Consider the following 17,654-nt stretch of genomic DNA (forward strand, 5'->3'; position numbering starts at 1 on the left):
TAATTGAGATAATCCAGAAATTATTAGAAATTGTTAAAACTTTTTTTTTAAATGGTTTGATTGCATCCATGATTTCACTACTGTTGTTTTTTATTTTATTTCAACAATACATTTTTTACATTTCCCAGCAATTTATCAGAATCTATTATATCATGTATTCTTTTTTCAATACTCCTAATAATCTTTCACCACATATAAATGAATAAAAAAAAATCTTGTGAAAACTAAGTGAGCACAAAAGCATTTTTCACATTCTGAATCGGATTTGCTGTTCACAATTCTCACCCTGTGCCGTCAGTGCAATAATGAGCACATTATTATCCAAACTGGTGCTGAGTGAGAAAGGCGACTTTGTAAGTAATTCCAGTGGGAGGGTCACAGAGACTCGGAGTCTTGTATATATCGCAGTAAAAATCATGTTTCCTTCATCCAAGTCAACAGCACGGATATTTTTGCCTCTTTGCGCTGTTTTCACCACACAGTCACCAGCCACTCCTCGTGGGACTGAACACAAGGTAAACAACTTCTGTATCTTCTGAATTAAATGACCATCAGCCAGTTAGATTAAAATCTCTGACCTCTGCTTTAATTTCTGTGTATTTGAGTGTGAACTGTAATATGTATCTGTGATTTGTCTTTAATTGCACAGTAGACAGCCATAAATAACACATCGGTGATCATTAACTGAGCTTCACTGGGAAACATATTAACCCTCTGATCATAAAGCTGTTATTGAGTTAGGCATTACCCCACTGTTCCTCTGGAAACGGTATCTCAAACCCTGAGATCTGCAGATAGGCAGAGCTTTAAGTTTCTCAAAGGTACTTTGACCGTACAGACAGGCTGCTTTCCCATTCGCCTCCTGTCTGCTGAAGGAGATGCCGAGAGGGATTATGTGAGCTGAAATACCCTGATGGGAGATCAGAAGGCACAGAAGTGTGCAGCCGGCTATGAATGAAGCTTTGTCCTCCTCTGTTTCATTAACTCTGGCAGGCTCACACCTCCAAGTAGTGATGGGGTGATGGTTCCTATTAGATAAGCAGCAACACTCTAACACAGCCACAGTGATAAGGTGTAACATGTACCTGCATGTAAACACACTTTGAGAACAGTGTGGATGACGTACCTCTGCATACTTCTATAATAAAAAACATGTTTTATTGAAAGGTGTCACATCAGATAGCAGGAATGTGGTTATGTAGAGTTGTTCTCAGTTTTGTTGCCACCTTCACCTTCTGTTTGGGAAGGACAAAATCCAAAGTCATAGACGAATGTGAACCTTAAAGTCTTGGATTATCTTGAAGGCACAATCATGAAACAATTATGAAAGCCAAATCATCTCTCACGTATAATACAAGCGAGTCACATTTGAAAAATAATTAAGAAAATAAACCACTGGTCCTCTTCAGTTTTCTGTAGAAGATTCCTAATTTCCTATTTGTCCCTCTCTGTCAGATATTTTAAAATGGGTTGAATTATAATTCTTGTTTAGAAATCCAAAAAACAGTTTTTAGAGTCATTTACAAAAATTAAAATTGCCTTTTCATTTAAAAAAAAGCAGGTCAACACAGGGAATAAAAACAATAAATCAATCTGAGACGAGGAAATATCTTAGACATGATACTGCTGGCGAGGCGAGAACACATTGTAAAATAGAAAACTATGTTCTTTTATTGCCAAATTATAAACCAATCTGCATTCTTCATACATTCTAACGGAAGTAATTGTGTAAGTAATTGAAGGTTGAGTAAAGTGCAGTTCTCGAACAGGGCGTTGCTTTGCGCTGTGGGCGGCAATGAAAACTCCAAGCATCAGCAGTATCATATCAGCGGGGTGATAAAGAAGGGCATGTATAACGGAATAATGTGATTTAGGGGAATGACAGGTCCTATTAATTGTCTCTTCTAAGCACACCTGTGAAGGAAATACACAGAGGAGGTGAGTGAATCCAGTCTTCTTTTACCCTAATGAAAATGTAGTGGAATCTTAGTAAAACATGTGAGTAAATTCTTCTAATATAATCTTATAATCTTTAACAAATTGCAATATGTCCAAATCTCTATTGTTAATTGGACTTTTTTGATGCCTTGATGAATAGATCCCTTTGTAACTGTTGCATTAACAACACATTTAGAGGAAATGTGTTATGCTTGAGAAAAAATGTTCTACTGAGGGGCTGACCTGACAATTATTCACTCTAAGGTTCACTGATTCGCCCTTTCTCCCCCACTCCTCTCCTCACTCTTTCTTCTTTATTCGCTACAGCATTTAACCTACCTCCCACCTGTCCCTTTCATCAGAATTCCCACATCTTAACATCCAAACCCAAAGAAGCATGGCATGTGTGAAGTCCTTCCTGGGGAGTCTATCTCGGAGAAAGCCACTGGAGCCAGACGGGGAGCTGTCCACTTTTAAACGATGCCTCACCACTCTGGACCTGGTGGCCCTAGGCGTGGGCAGCACCCTGGGGGCCGGGGTCTACGTCCTGTCTGGAGAGGTGGCCAGAGACACTGCGGGACCCAGCATCATCCTCTCCTTCGGCATTGCCGCCCTGGCATCCATATTTGCTGGACTATGCTACGCAGAGTTTGGGTCTCGGGTTCCCAAAACAGGCTCAGCATACCTCTACAGCTATGTGACTGTTGGAGAGCTGCTGGCTTTCATCACTGGGTGGAATCTGTTACTCTCCTACGTCATAGGCAAGTTTGATACACTGCATAATATTTGAATTCAATACCAAAAATAATATAATGTCTTATACACTGTAAAAACTAGAAATCTTGCCAAGTATATGTGTCTAATATCTAGTCAGAATATGTCTTTCCACTCGATATAAGACATAATAACTGAAGAGGTAATGCAGTGGGTCTTGTTTTTAGACAATAAATCTTCAAGACTCTTGAAAACATCTTATTTTGAGTTGTATCTCAAATGAAACAAGTTCTTTAAGCTGCTATGGTTTTTGTAAAAGATGGTTTAATCTTGTTTTAAAAAATAAATCTTACTTGATTTAAAAAACTAAAACAAATTCTTATTGGAAAATCACCAACTAACATCAGAAAACTGAACACTTTTGAGCATTTCAGGCTTATTTTGTAATAACATTTACTGATCCGGGTAAGATATATGTTAGTAAGTTCTCCCAGCTAATTAAAGGTAGGTACATTTGAGAAACCGGCTCGAGATTGCTAGAATTTGAAAATACACAACCGGAGAAAATCTGCCACTTCCTTATAGAGCCCCTCCTCCAACACACACGAACGCGCACATGACCAATGAGGGCACGAGATAAGTTTGTGCACAGATGGAAGGCTGACAGGCAGGTAGGCCATCCAGTTATTTTAGCCGAGCCGGCTAAAATGATTGGTCGTACTTTTTACAGTATTACGGCTTCCACAGATGACATTTTTTTATGGATTTTTTGTCAAAGCACTTAAGATATTCATTGCTATCGGGATGTTAAGAGCATTTCATGGAATATAACAAAAAGTGTATCTCGAGCCGTTTTTTTTACTTATTACAAGCGAAAACACCTTGTTTTCATTATTCTTTTACTTGATTTTGGAGCAGCATTTTCTCCAGTGTATTTAGTGATGAACGTTTCTTACTGTTATAAGGTTGTTTTGAAAAGAGAGTTGCTGGTATACACCAAAAATGTAGAGAAACAAAAATAATCTATGGATTTAGTCTATGGCTTAGTATTAATCCCCGGCTCAAACTTGTTATTTACACCCTCTAATAATGTATTTTCCACTTATATAACATGTTTCTCACAGTGCGAACATTGAAACTCATAAATGATCAACCATCAACATGACACTCTTTAAGACTCTGCAACCTTTTACCTCGTCACAAGACAATTTTTCCACAGCGGAAGTTTACTGTTCTTCAGACAAAACACAACTTTCATGCCACTTTCAAATTCATTACTTGAGTGATTGTAATTGTCGTAATTTAACCTCATGAACCAGGATTGTTGTTTAAATTAACTAAATCATAAAGCGTTGAAGACGTAGGAACTATCACCATCAGTATGTTATGTTTATGACTACACTTAAATGGTGACTCAGGCTGATTCATTTATTGCATGTGTCACTCACTATCTGCAGGGACATCTAGTGTTGCTCTGGCATGGAGTGGGACATTTGATGACCTCATCGGCGGCGTCATATCCAAATTCTTTGAAGCAAATGCAGCCATTGGCCTCCCGGGCCTGGCACCTTACCCAGATGTCTTTGCTGCTGGGCTAATCATGATACTGTCAGGTAAAATTATGAAAAATATGTCATTTGGACGGTAGTAGCAGTGCATACAAAGAAAGTGACAATTACCATGTTTTCCATGAAGGTATCCTGGCATTTGGAGTGAAAGAGTCAACGTTAATAAACAAGATCTTCACAGCCATCAACATCGTGGTGCTGCTGTTTGTGGCCATCTCTGGATTCATTATGGGGGACATTTCCAACTGGCAAATCAGTGAAGAGGCTCTGATAAACGCCACAGCAGCATTCAAGTAATGTCAAAGAGCATAATATAGTCTGTGTTTGGGTGTGGGCAGGATCCTTTACAGTAATATTGCTCCCCTGGTTCATCTCACAGTAGATAAACACAAAATAATGCTTTCTCCTAAATGCAGAAACTTAAGCTCTACTGCCAATGTGACAAGCATATATGGAGAGGGTGGATTTTTTCCCTATGGCATTGGTGGAACGGTGGCTGGAGCTGCAACATGTTTTTATGCCTTTGTTGGATTCGACTGCATCGCTACAACAGGTAAGAGGACAACGTCTACCTCTAAGAGTCCAGTGTGATTAGTATACTGTAAGGTTAGATATGGTAAGATATATACCAGTATAAGATCCTTTACCATAAAAATACGAGACAAAATTGTTCCATTATCTCATGTATTTTTTAAATTATCCATGTGTAGTTGCCTTCATCATGGCAAGGATTTTGCTCACTGGTGTCGAAGATGGTTCAGTTGTTATCATCTGACCTCAGTAAACTGATAACAACTGAATCATCACTGTAACCCTGAGAAAACGCTGTCTGATGAAGGTCATCAGATGTGACTACACACTATAAAAATTTCCTTTACGTGGAAACAGGAAAATAATGTGTTTGTCATTCTGCCAATTGTCATATTAATGTGATTGTATTATTTTACTGTCATGTAACCGCTGGAGGAGGAATATCATTTAAGGTTCTTTGTTTCTTTCTTCGTAGGCGAGGAGACGAAGAACCCCCAGAAGTCAATCCCTCTGGGCATTGTGGCCTCACTCATTATCTGTTTCGTCGCCTACTTTGCTGTGTCTGCTGCTCTTACCCTGATGATGCCTTACTACCTGCTCAATGAAAAAAGCCCCCTGCCAGTGGCCTTTGATTACATTGGTTGGGAACCAGCCAAATATGTTGTGGCTGTGGGGTCGCTGTGTGCCCTGTCCACCAGGTAAAAACTACTGGGTGTAAAGTCTGGGTAACGGGGTCATTGGAGAAAACAATATAGGTCTATGGAAAACAAGATGTTACACCTGTTTGTTAGTCGTGCTCGCCACAGGGTAATTTGGTCAATCCACCACTTGGTGTTAGAAACATTTCAACAACAGTTGAATGGATTGCATTCAATTTAGTGCAGAGATTCATGAGCCGCGTTCACACCGGAGTACTTTTCCCCGTACTTTTCGCGTTTAGTTCCGTTAGTACCCCTTATGTCGCGTTCACACCAAAAAGAGTACTTCAAGCCGGGAACTTTTACCCCCATTGTTAGTGCCTGCTGAGAGATGGTACTTTCCTGGGGGAAAAAAGTGCCCCAGTTCTGATTGGCTGGGCGAATTGCAAACCACGCCCCGTAAAACTCTGAAATGTTTTGTAGAGCCGCCATTTTATTATCCTCGCATTTGTAGTGCCAAGAGAAGGGAGTCGGAGGCGGTGCAATGAAGGTACAAAGCTGGCTTTATTGAGCAGCAGAAATGCAGATGTTGTTGGGTCGAAGCCCGGGAAGAGAAGAGAAAGCGAAAGGGAGGAGGACACAGTATATACCCCGGAGGTACAGTAAGCATTAGTGTCCGTGCGGAACAATACCCCCAACCTGTAGTTCCTTGATTGAATTATGTAACCCAGTGTATTAATAAGTGATCACTACACAAGCCCCCCCAGAATTCAACCATGGACACAATCCTCGCGTCCGGGAGGAAGCACCACAGGGGCCGAGGAGGGCCGGGCCGCCGGCGAGGGCCGGGCCATGGAACGGGCCTTCGGAAGGGGGCCGCAGGAGAGGGTAGGGGCCCTAACGAGGGCGAGGGCATCCCCACCGGGGGGTGGGGGGTGGGCCGGAATGGGCCGTCGTCAGGGGGCCGCAGAAAGCAGGGTCGCTGTGTTGCGACGTGGGGACAGGCGTGAATATCCCGGTGGTCCCCAGCAGGGAGGAGCGCTGCCCGGCCGCAGGCGAAGGCACAGCGGCGGCGGGTACGAAGTCCTCGGGAGGAAGGAGCCGTGGACAGGGGAGAGGCCAGACGGGGTGACGTCCGAAGCCGCCGTCGAGGCGAACCGTGAGCCGCGGTTATAGGAGAGGCCAGGCAGGGTCCAGAAGCGCGCCACCCACGGGCCGATGAAGGCGTGGGCGACGTCCGAAGCTGCTGCCGAGGCGAAGGAAGAGGCCAGACAGGGTCCCGAAGCGCGCCACCCACGGGCCGATGAAGGCATGGGCGACGTCCGAAAACCGTAGAGTCGAGGCGAGACGGGGTCCAGAAGCGCGCCACCCCACGGGCCGAAGAAGGCATGGGCGACGTCCGAAGCCGCTGTCGAGGTGGTGAAAAAGCGAGAGGGTCCACACGAGGCCGACCAGACATGGTCGAACCACCTCTCAGGCACCAGAAAAAAACTCAAAAGGGTCGTCCCGTCCACGATCAAAAACAGGCGGGCGAAATTGTAAGAGGATCCACACGAGGCCGACCAGACTTGATCGAACCTCCTCTCCGGCACCACAAAAAGAAAAAGAAAAAGAAAAAGGGGCTAACAGTCGGATGTCGTTAGCCGCTAGCTGCTAGCAGTCAGGCTAGCCGTTCACGACGGCCGTTAGTCGCTGTCGGCGGCGGCGGCCCCGGAGCCTCTGCTAGGCGGTGTGCCCCCACCAGGGAAGGCGCCGCAGCGTGTAGTGGCCAGCACCTCAGGGGTAAATCGCCGGGCGGCCAGGAAGAACCGGCTAGCTTCGTCGGCTAAAGCGCGGGGCTCAAAACTAGCCGTGTTAGCTAGCGCAGCCTGGACATGCAGCCGCATGTCCCGAAGAAACAGCTCCACGAGGTAGAAGTCGGGTTCTTCCACACCCAGCAGATCGTGCATCGTCTCCTCGTAGTCGGAAGGCTTGCTGTCTTCCAGTGCCGAGACGATGCGGGAATGGCGGGCGACGTCCTCAGCCATTCCGTGGGGCGCACCGAGCCTCAGTCTGTGTGCACGTGGCAGCCACGGACGTCTCCAAGAATCCCCGGCATTTCGAGAAAAGCTGCGCTTTTTGCCGTGTTCGGTTCAGTCTCGGATACTTCGCGAGACTTATGTCGGGGTCACCAATGTAGTGCCGAGAGAAGGGAGTCGGAGGCGGTGCAATGAAGGTACAAAGCTGGCTTTATTGAGCAGCAGAAATGCAGATGTTGTTGGGTCGAAGCCCGGGAAGAGAAGAGAAAGCGAAAGGGAGGAGGACACAGTATATACCCCGGAGGTACAGTAAGCATTAGTGTCCGTGCGGAACAATACCCCCAACCTGTAGTTCCTTGATTGAATGATGTAACCCAGTGTATTAATAAGTGATCACTACACATTAGCATTATTAGCATTAGCATTCGCCCAGCGCACATATGCAGAGAGACTAACTTATGGCAACACAAAATAAAACATGGGAGCGGTGGAGATGAGGAGGTTTACTCGGAAGGCTTCAGTAGACGCTGCTGGGAGTCCCAGCAGCTTCTACTGAAGCCAGTCCCCAACTCCGGGGACTTTCGGCCGGGGGACTTCGGGTGGCAGTATACGCCGTGAAGTGGTTTGCGGCCTGCCAGTAAAGCAGAAGAAGACGAAGTGACGTCAGCGGCTCATTTGCGTAATCTTCCCTCAGGGAACTTATTCCCGTGTGAACGCGATCTGTACTGTAAGTGCCCTGGGGTAATAAGTGCCGGGGCACTAAGTGCCGGCACTAAGTACAGCAAAGTACTTGGTGTGAACGCGGCTATTGTCCTCAAAGGACTTATCATAGTGACTCTAGTGATCCCTGACTTTTCCTGTTGAGCCATCACAAGGTCAACCATTATGGTTTTGAGTGAAATGTCTCCATTGACATTTGCAATTGGATAGATCCCCATGAAATGTGATTCAGACATTTATGTTCTCCTCAGGATGATTTGTAGTAACTTCATCAGGTCAACAATTCTCTTCATCTGATACTTGGGTAATGACTTCATACCTACAACACTAATGATATTCCTGATGTTTGCATGCTTATACTTAACCAAGGATGGTAAGGATGGTAAACATTATACCTAATTAACATCAGCATGTTAAGATGCATGTCATTGTGAGCATGTTAGCATGCTGACATAATTATTTTTTGCTTAAATCACCAATACAACCTCACAGAGTTTCTAGCATGGCTGTAGTGTAGACTCATTTTTAGTTTTACTTGTTTTTTCCAGATTAAAACTGATACTAATAATTACTATGTTGGAAACTAATACAGCATTATTCTATGCATTTGAAACTGTCCTGGTACTAAAAGCCTTTTGATGAGTGTTGACTGAGCCTGTTGGCATTGTTATCTCCAGCCTGCTGGGTTCGATGTTCCCCATGCCCCGGGTGCTGTTCGCCATGGCAAGAGACGGCCTGCTTTTCCATTTCTTGACCAAAGTCACGGCCAAGGGCAGTCCTGCTTTAGCAACCATATCATCTGGATTTGTTGCAGGTACAGATGTTACAGCTGTAAGTTTATATATGCTAAAGTATTTGGACTAAAAGTAACTCTGTATTCTCTTATTGCCATCTCCAGCCATCATGGCGCTGCTGTTTGACCTGGAAGCATTGGTGGAAATGATGTCCATCGGCACTCTGTTTGCTTACACACTCGTGGCCATATGCATCTTGATACTGAGGTATATTCATTGTATCTGCTTCTTCTCACCCAGGGCTTTATCTAGAAACACTTCGCAAAACTGAATTTATGTTTCATCTTTATCTTTTCTTTAAATCAAGGTACCAACCAGATCCATCGGAAGACTCAGACCTAAAAATCATAGAGACAAACACCAAGTTCAGCCTCTTTAATCCTCCATCAACCCCTAACTCATCCACCTCCAGAAGAGTCACCATCCTGACCATACTGTCTGGTACGAACGCCAAACATGAGTGCCTTTTTATATTTTAGGCACTTTCCTTTTCTTTACCCCAAAGTTAATGCTTTTGAAAAGTCTTTGTTCCTCTGCTCCACGAACTGATCACTCTTTTTCATATTTGTTCTCCAGTTGCATGTTTGGTAGCACTTTGTGTCATTCTGAGCCAAGCATTGGACGCTCTGGCCAATTTGGAAGTATGGAGTCTGGTGCTTGTATCCATCCTCGCTTTGATTGTGCTGTTTAACACTTTCCTCATCTGGAGGCATCCACAAAATAGCTCCAAGGCATCCTTCATGGTGAGAACATTTCAATTGTGTATCCGAGAAACGAGACACATTTTGTGCATACATTCTAGTTAAAGGTGGGGTAGGTAAGTTTGAGAAACCGGCTCGAGATACACTTTTTGTTATATTCCATGGAATACTCTTAACATCCCGATAGCAATGAATATCTTAAGTGCTTTGACAAAAAATCCATAAAAAAATGTCATCTGGAAGCCGTAATACTGTAAAAAGTACGACCAATCATTTTTGCCGGCCCAGCTAAAATAACTGGATGGCCTACCTGCCTGTCAGCCTTCCATCGGGGCACTAACTTATCTCGTGCCCTCATTGGTCATGTGCGCGTTCGTGTGTGTTGGAGGAGGGGCTCTGTAAGCAGATTTTTTCCGGCTGTGTATTTTCAAATTCTAGCGCACTCGAGCTGGTTTCTCCAAAATTACCTACCCCACCTTTAACATTAATTACAAAATATATTAATCTCTTCTATTTTCTGCTCACAGGTGCCTTTACTCCCTGCTTTGCCGTTAGTGAGCACATTCATCAACGTATACCTGATGGTCCAGTTAGGTGGAGAAACCTGGATACGATATGCTATTTGGATGTTTGTGGGTAAGAACATATCTCTGCTTGAAAAGTAAAGTTATTCTATTGAGTTAGTTTCTGAACTGTAATGACCCACCTTTCTCTCTCCAGGGTTAGTCATCTACTTTGTCTACGGTATCCGATATAGTGTTCAGAGGAAGCGCCTGATGGGCACCCAGCCAAGGATTGAAACTGTCAGCGGCAAAACAGACATGGACGTCATTAAAGAGGAAAAATTCTAAGCACAGCTGAAGCGGAAATACATTAAGATGTTTCCGTGAGTAACTGCTTTAAGTGTGAAACAACTGTTAAACAGGCTTATCTGATCCTGCATTGATACATATCTGCAACAGGTGTTCAGTGTTTTGATGCAGAGAAATAGACAGATAGGCCAACTTGTTCCCTTTTATTCTTCATTATGATGGAGTTTGTAATTTATCTAAATATTGTCATTGCTAGCATTGCTTGATGTATTTCTGGATCTGTAGAAATTGCCTGTTGTCTTGGAGCCTCTTAATAATCTACTCTCAAAGTAGTTTACACCTGTGTTTAAAAACAAAAAGGGCTCACACTATGTTCAGTTGATAATGACTATATTATTACTTTGATGACAAGTTTACATTTTTCATATAAATTGTAAAGTGTAGAGATGTATTGTAATTTTATACAATTCTAATTATGACTATGAATAGCAAAACAATAATTTTTTATATAAGATACAATCTTGTCAAATGTAATATATTTTTTTGCCTGTTTCAAGATTTAATGTATTCAATGTTTGTTGTTTTAAAGTGTATATATGGAAACTGTACATGTATTCTAATTAAATATTTTAAATGTATTCCTTAATTAAAAATAAAGAATCCAGTTTTAAGGCGAATGCAATCTGGAGTTCATTTTCTGCAGGGTTTGTTCATTTAAAAAAAAAAGTCCAGTTCCCCTTGCAATCTCAGATAAAGATCTGGAGTTCAGTGAGAACAAAAGGACCTTTCATGGAAGCTTACCTGTTCATGTTCAAGACTGTCGCTCAAACGGAGGGTTTACATAGTTCTCACTGGGAACAGCATTCTGTGGTTTTAATCAAACATGCAAAATCCTTTTTCTAGAAACACTTAAATTCATATATTGGTTGTAGTTTATAATAAAATCATGTTTATTTAACAAAATTGTTCACAACAGAAACACTGCACCAAAACACGCCAATAGTAATACCAAAGATACATTTACTTAAAAAGATAAATCTCAACATAGATGATAAATTGATTTGATTTTTATGACTCGAAAGCTAGTCAAAGCTTTTTCTTTACCAGTAGAACGACAATCAGTAAACATAGGACAAATGGTTTATTGGGCACCAAATGCTTTTATTACCTCGCCACAGACTTCATTCAGGCTGCTTCAGAGGGCCAGACTCATGCTGCTCATACACTTCCAGTCCAGCAGCTAAGCAAACAGGGGCCTCTGTCTCTGGACCCTCATTGGTCCGGACAGGCTTGAAAGCCTCCATTGAGCCAGTCAGGAGGAATTTGGGGTACTAATGCCAATCTCAGGAGGAGGAATTTGTGTGATTCTGGTAAACAGCTGAGCTCTCACTTTGCGAGCTCTGCCCTCCTCCTCTTCTCTCTGGATTCTGCAGTACTGTGTTGAACTGCATGAACTAACAAGCCACTTTGATATTATTCCACTTATCAATCATGCCTTTGGAGAACTTGTTTGGATCAAAGGGGAGGCTGGTGCTGAGCGCTCTCCTTGTTTGTGCTGTCATCCTCGAGTTAGGTAAGTGATTTGATTCACTTCAGTTCTCTGAACATGTGTTCCTAGAATCACAAAGGAGGGGACATTTCTGTTGCCCTTAGGCATAATGGCCTACTCTAGGAGTTTACATGTTGTAAAAACCATTGATCCACCATTTGGCACATCAAGATAAAACTGTTATCCCTTGATTCGTATCATTAACAATTGCCGGTATCCTGATTTAGCAATGGTGGTATAGTGGTGAGCACATGTTTTCCAAGCAATAAACCAAGGTTTGATTCCCGGTCATTGTAAAATGTTCTCGAAATGTCCTTGCTGGGAATCAATTAAGGTATCTAATCTTATTTGTGGACTATTCTTGCTTCATTTACTGTGTATACTGTGTAGCTTATTGTCAAGAAGAGGCCCAACAACAGAAGATTAAACCAGGAAGGAAGCCAAAGCCGAGCATTACCAAACTTGGGAGGTCAAAAAACAAATCGCCCAGAGCTGTAACAGCCAAACCAAAGATCAAAACTACACCTGCAGCCCCGGCACAGACCTTCCTCACACAGGTAGGAAACAGCACGAATGGTGTCCAAGGATCGTTCAGTAAAACACAGAGAAATGACTGCATCAGTGTATACAGTAACTATGTGTTTTCATATCTGACACATAAAGGTGCTAAACAGAGGGAAGTTTAAAAAGGTGGTAGACAGTATAAGTGTGCAGTCAGGAGACACCTTGGAGCTGAGGTGCAGGGGCAAACCTGTGCAGTGGAGCGTCCCAAAGTACCTGGAGGAGGATGATGAGGGAAGGCTCAGGTCAGCTAAGCAGCAAATACATCTTAAAGGAGAGGTGTCATGCTTTTCCGGTTATTACCCGTCCCCTTGTGTGTTATGAAGGTTTTTATGCATGTCAACGGTGTGCAGAGTCAAAACCCTCAAAGTACACCCAATAGCGAGTAAAACTCTAACACAGAAAATACCTCCCCAAAACGCCTCCTTGGAGATACGTCATTGCCCATTTGATTCTTCCGGGTACGTCCTGATGTCAAGCCGTACCCGGAACGAAATGGACCAATCCGTGGAGCCGTTACGTTACGTCCGTGGAGCCGTTACGTTACGTCCGCGGAGCCGTTACGTTAAGCCCCCGCTGATTGGTCCAAATTGACCAATCCATGGACTTCCTCACACACACATCTGTGTGCAGGGAGCAGGCAGCTCAGCTGATTTCTCCTCCCTGGCTGCAGGCTGATAACAGACAGTTGGGATTGCGGCGAAATTCTCTCTGCAGACCCATTCTCACAGCGTTTATCAACCTTTTTCTTACTCAATATCAAGCCACACTTATTGTTTTTACTTCGGATGTGAGTTTGTGTGTGCTCAGGATGAGTTTGGCTGTGTTTCGCTATGTATCCTAAACAAGGAAACAACACCTCCACGGAGCTCAGCGCAATTCACAACGTCCCGACCAATCAGAGCACACTGTGCTCACAGGGAGGGTGGGGGCTGGAGCTATTGGAGCTACAACGAGCCGTTAAAGGCAGAGAGTGAAATTCAGTGAATACAAGTAGTTTACAGAAATGCTGTATGAGAAACCAATGTGAGTTTGGAAAAATGCACAGTATAAATCTATTTTAGTATACCTCAACAATGGAATTATGATCAGTGGAAATGGCCATGACACCTCTCCTTTAAATATTAATGCAATTATCCTCCTAAGTCAGTACGTTTTCCGACTTTCCTCTTTTGGCTCTGCAGTATGGTCCAACAGGAGCGATATGGCGTCCTGACGTTGATCAACACTACGGGTGCAGACACAGGGGAGTTCAGCTGTTATCCGATGTATTGTGAAGACACAGACTGCAGGAAGGAGTATGACAAAGCTGTCAAAGTATTTGTCTTCTTTCCAGGTACAGTGCATTTTAATTGATTCTTACACATATAATTCTCACAACTGCAGGCCCCTGCTTTATTTGACTGATACTCTTCACGTTATCTTGTCTTGAATCGGACATCTTCTCACGGTTCCAATCAGATCCACAAGAACTATTTGTCCCGTCGGCTGACTACTACGAGGCGATCCAGCTGAGAACCAACTGGCCTACTCTCCTCCCCTGCCAGGTGAGTTCACCCCAGGCCAAAGTGACTCTGCACCGTGAGTTTCCTCCAGTTGAGGTGGCAGTGGACGGGGCAGAGATCTCCTTTAACGTCAAGAGGGGCTTCACCATTCATCGCCCCCGGCCTCATCATGCTGGAGCCTTGTTCTGTGTCGCCAGTCTGGGCAACCTGAGGCAGAGCTCCACCAAGTACATGCTCATCTATGTTAACTGTGAGTGCTTCCTCACAGTTGTCCAAAACCTTAACTGTGAATTCATTTGCACCAGAAAGGAAGGCAGGCAAATGTTGTCCAATATATTTGTACATTTAAAGATAATTGCAACCATGAGCTACAGAGAGTCCCATGTCCATCTAACTTGCCTGATGGGGCAGTATAAGTAACAAGCGCTAAAATGATGGTCAAATTATTACAAAAGCCACAATCACAAAAATTGATAGACAACAATTTTGATAAACACTTTTTGTAAAGTTTTATAAAGCGAACACCCAAACATATTTGGTTACTCCTATTCTACGGTAAGGAACTGCAACTTTTCTTGTTTTACAGAATGTATGTAAGACTCTTTCAATACTTACCCATTTACTCTTTGCACATTGTCTTTTATGCAGCTTGTCTAACTCCGATAACCTCAACTGTTCATACACAAACTATACATTGCCTTTACTTCAGCCGACACTAAAACTAAATAAAATCCTCAGTTCAAACAAGTGAACTGGCATTCTTGCGATTTTAATTTCCAGACCATTTTGTTCAAATATACTTCTACTTCCACATGTACATGAAACCTATTTTCTGCAATCTTGTTGTCAGATGATAGGCGACTTCAGTCAGTGCTAATACTTAAATTAACACTTAAACTTTATTCAGCACTTCTATTTTAACTACTCATTCAACATTTTTAAACCTATGTATTTTTTCTTCCTGCCATTTCAGTATTCTATCTTTTAAGAACAACATTTTCAGCAGTACTTCCGCACTACATTTTAATTTCTGAGCTAAAAGTAACTATTTTTCTGGCACTTGTTGCTGACTGTCTCTTTTTACCAACTTGTAAACTAAGATTTTCTGGAGAAAAACTGATAAAACAGGCAGAACATGCAGGGAGTTACAGTACACAGTTTCATTAGTCAGTATTTTGTTTGTTGTTTGGTTACTTATCACTTATATAACTGAATTACATTCCACGTTTTGCCATCAGACCCCATGGCTCCCCCTGCTCCAGTGATCCAGGCCTCGTCCAGCTCAGTGACTGCGGGGGAGAATCTGCGTGTCAGCTGCTCTGTGGTGGGGGAGCAGGACGTGGCTGTGGAGTTCACCTGGGATTACCCAGGACAGCAGGTCAGACACTCAGGAAGACAGTCATCATTACAATATTTTTTATTTAAAACTCTACAATATGGCATGCTTGCTATACTATACATTTTAGTTATGTAAATCCTATGTCATAATCTTTGTATTTATTGTTTGTCTCGTACTAGTTAAGAGGCCTCTGACCTATGGACTACAGAGCATCCAGCTATCTATTGATCATTTATTAAAAATGTTCTGGTTTCTTGTGTTGTTTGCAGATTGGGAGGCCTCTGTACACTCAGGACAGCATCAGTCCAGTGGGTGGAGGAGCGGCCCGACAGCAGTCCCAGTCTGTCCTCCTGGTGGATGAGGTGCGGGACGTGGACCATGGAACATACACCTGCACCGCCCAGAATCTGCAAGGAGCCAAATCAGTTTCTACTACTGTTAAAGTGGTGCCCAAAGCAAAACCTAAGAAACAAAAACCATAAAAACTAGATGAGACGGTGGAGATCAGGAGCACCATTTTGCTTTGTCAAAAGTACTGAACAGTATTCAATCAGTCACATATCAATATATAAATACAACAAACATCATCTTCTCTTTCTATTGCTGTAAACACACTGAAGCCTAAAAATTAAGAGAAATGTTGTTGTTTAGATTTAGATGAATGTATGTAAAGCGTTGTGCATTAAGCAGATTGTGTTTTTTAAGTTTTATATACACATTGTTACCTGTCTTTTTCTACTTTTTCTTATTGTGCATTACCCTGCCTTTTATTCATATAAAATTAAAATAAACATTATTATTATTGAGTTATGAGTCTTTTCTGTGTGTGAGAAATGGTATCCATAAACATAGCTTGATTCTAATTTCATAATAGAGTGATATATGAGGTAATAATTATGTTGCTAATTATAATTATTAACATTAGACTGTGAATGGTCATTTATTTTTCATAAACACCATCTTCTGGTAAATTTGGGATTTTAAATTAAGAATTTGGACAATAACAATAATGTAAAAATGTTCATACACCTTTCTATGTCCTTTATCTTGAAAATCTGAAATTATTGGTCAGTTAGTCGTCAAATCGACAAACACATTGTTTGCCATTTTAACAAACAAACATTTTCTCATTCTAGCTTCCTAAATGGGATTTCTTCAGTTTTATATGTTGTACGTTTACTATATTTAGGTTTCTGATTATTGTTCAGGCTTAACAAGACATGTGATGGCACAAGACTTATGGTGCACATTTTTCAGTAATTGATCATTAAAATAATAGTGAGTGGCAGCCTTGCAGAAACTATAATGATATTTCCCTCAGAGGAATACTGTAAATAGCAATTAGACAGTTATTACTATTTTAGAGGGCATAGTGGCAACAGTTTGATGTTGGGGCCCTGTTGACCCCCACCATTAACCCTGTGGTAGTGCTCATCGAGTATGTTGCACACAGCACACTACATAGGACAGCTTCATTATGTGCTAGGAGACCAACCAGCACTATGAAAGAATTTTTTTTTTAAAGCAATAATTCTACACAGGTTACTTGTGTGTCCAAGTTAGTGTGTAATAAACAATATACATCCATATGTACCATGTGAGCATATTTCACAGGTGAAAGCACAACGAAGGGCTGCTTGTTAGCAAATTAGTAGGGGGCGCTATAGTTTCAAGTTTCAGTTTCAAGGCTTTATTGTCATTGAAATTAAAAACGTAGGCACAGGCTCCTCCAACAGTGCAACAGATAGTCTATAGGACATAGAACAAATCAAACAGATAAATAGTGCAAGAGAATGTTTTGATATGTGCAAGTTAATACAAATAAAATAGAATAGAATAGAAATAGTGCAAGAAGAGTCTATGCACAAGTACATGGAATGATATATTAGGCTAGATAAATAATCTAGAAGTGCAAACAGATGAATGTTTATGGATGTTATTAAAAAAGGTTCAGGTGTTTAATAGTATAAAGAACCATTTAGCTTGCACCAATTAAGACACCTTAAACAAAGAAAATGTTCACAAGTCCTGAGAAATGTGGAAAAAACCTCCAGGATTTAACATGCTAAGGCTATCAATCAGCATCAAGCAATTTCAATAGGTCCTTCACTACGACTCTGTCAGTTATCGGGCCCTAATAATGAAATATATAAGTTGATGTTGCACCACAACTGGTACAATTACCAAACCCCAATTGACAAAATATCAAACCCCAATTGACAAAATATCAAACCCCAATTGACAAATAATGAATGTGGGACCTTTT

At 42.1% G+C, this 17,654-nt stretch overlaps 2 protein-coding genes across 3 annotated transcripts; both read left to right on the forward strand.

Moving 5' to 3' along the window:
- The first annotated feature begins 432 nt into the window (after positions 1-432).
- Positions 433-10,860, forward strand: LOC117475176 (cationic amino acid transporter 2-like). 2 transcript variants are annotated; one of them, XM_034121327.1, is made up of 12 exons: positions 433-515; positions 2,301-2,699; positions 4,110-4,265; positions 4,348-4,513; positions 4,637-4,773; positions 5,227-5,449; positions 8,805-8,941; positions 9,026-9,128; positions 9,229-9,362; positions 9,498-9,664; positions 10,150-10,258; positions 10,343-10,860. In XM_034121327.1, exons 2-12 carry the CDS (start codon positions 2,336-2,338, stop codon positions 10,471-10,473), a joined length of 1,827 nt encoding a protein of 608 aa, XP_033977218.1. In that variant the 5' UTR covers positions 433-515; positions 2,301-2,335; the 3' UTR covers positions 10,474-10,860. The 2 variants fall into 2 exon arrangements, with proteins under 2 accessions (XP_033977218.1, XP_033977217.1); XM_034121326.1 differs by lacking the exon at positions 433-515 and adding an exon at positions 1,925-1,938.
- Positions 10,861-11,925: 1,065 nt separating this feature from the next.
- LOC117475239 (platelet-derived growth factor receptor-like protein) lies at positions 11,926-16,129 on the forward strand. Its single transcript, XM_034121407.1, has 7 exons — positions 11,926-12,007; positions 12,374-12,540; positions 12,647-12,789; positions 13,729-13,880; positions 14,006-14,299; positions 15,288-15,427; positions 15,658-16,129. The coding sequence occupies exons 1-7, from the start codon at positions 11,926-11,928 to the stop codon at positions 15,868-15,870; spliced, it is 1,191 nt and encodes a 396-aa protein (XP_033977298.1). The 3' UTR covers positions 15,871-16,129.
- Positions 16,130-17,654: the final 1,525 nt, after the last annotated feature.

Source organism: Trematomus bernacchii, unplaced genomic scaffold (genome assembly GCF_902827165.1).
Source record: "Trematomus bernacchii unplaced genomic scaffold, fTreBer1.1, whole genome shotgun sequence".
Classification (NCBI taxonomy): domain Eukaryota; kingdom Metazoa; phylum Chordata; class Actinopteri; order Perciformes; family Nototheniidae; genus Trematomus; species Trematomus bernacchii.

Excerpts from the sequence above, each read along its gene's own strand:
- LOC117475176 (XM_034121327.1), top strand. The coding sequence starts at position 2,336 with ATGGCATGTGTGAAGTCCTTCCTGGGGAGTCTATCTCGGAGAAAGCCA. Across the intron at positions 5,450-8,804 it reads CTGTGTGCCCTGTCCACCAG|CCTGCTGGGTTCGATGTTCC; the intron begins GTAAAAACTACT and ends TGTTATCTCCAG. Across the intron at positions 9,363-9,497 it reads CATCCTGACCATACTGTCTG|TTGCATGTTTGGTAGCACTT; the intron begins GTACGAACGCCA and ends TTTGTTCTCCAG.
- LOC117475239 (XM_034121407.1), top strand. The coding sequence starts at position 11,926 with ATGCCTTTGGAGAACTTGTTTGGATCAAAGGGGAGGCTGGTGCTGAGC. Across the intron at positions 12,008-12,373 it reads TGCTGTCATCCTCGAGTTAG|CTTATTGTCAAGAAGAGGCC; the intron begins GTAAGTGATTTG and ends TATACTGTGTAG. Across the intron at positions 12,541-12,646 it reads CACAGACCTTCCTCACACAG|GTGCTAAACAGAGGGAAGTT; the intron begins GTAGGAAACAGC and ends TGACACATAAAG.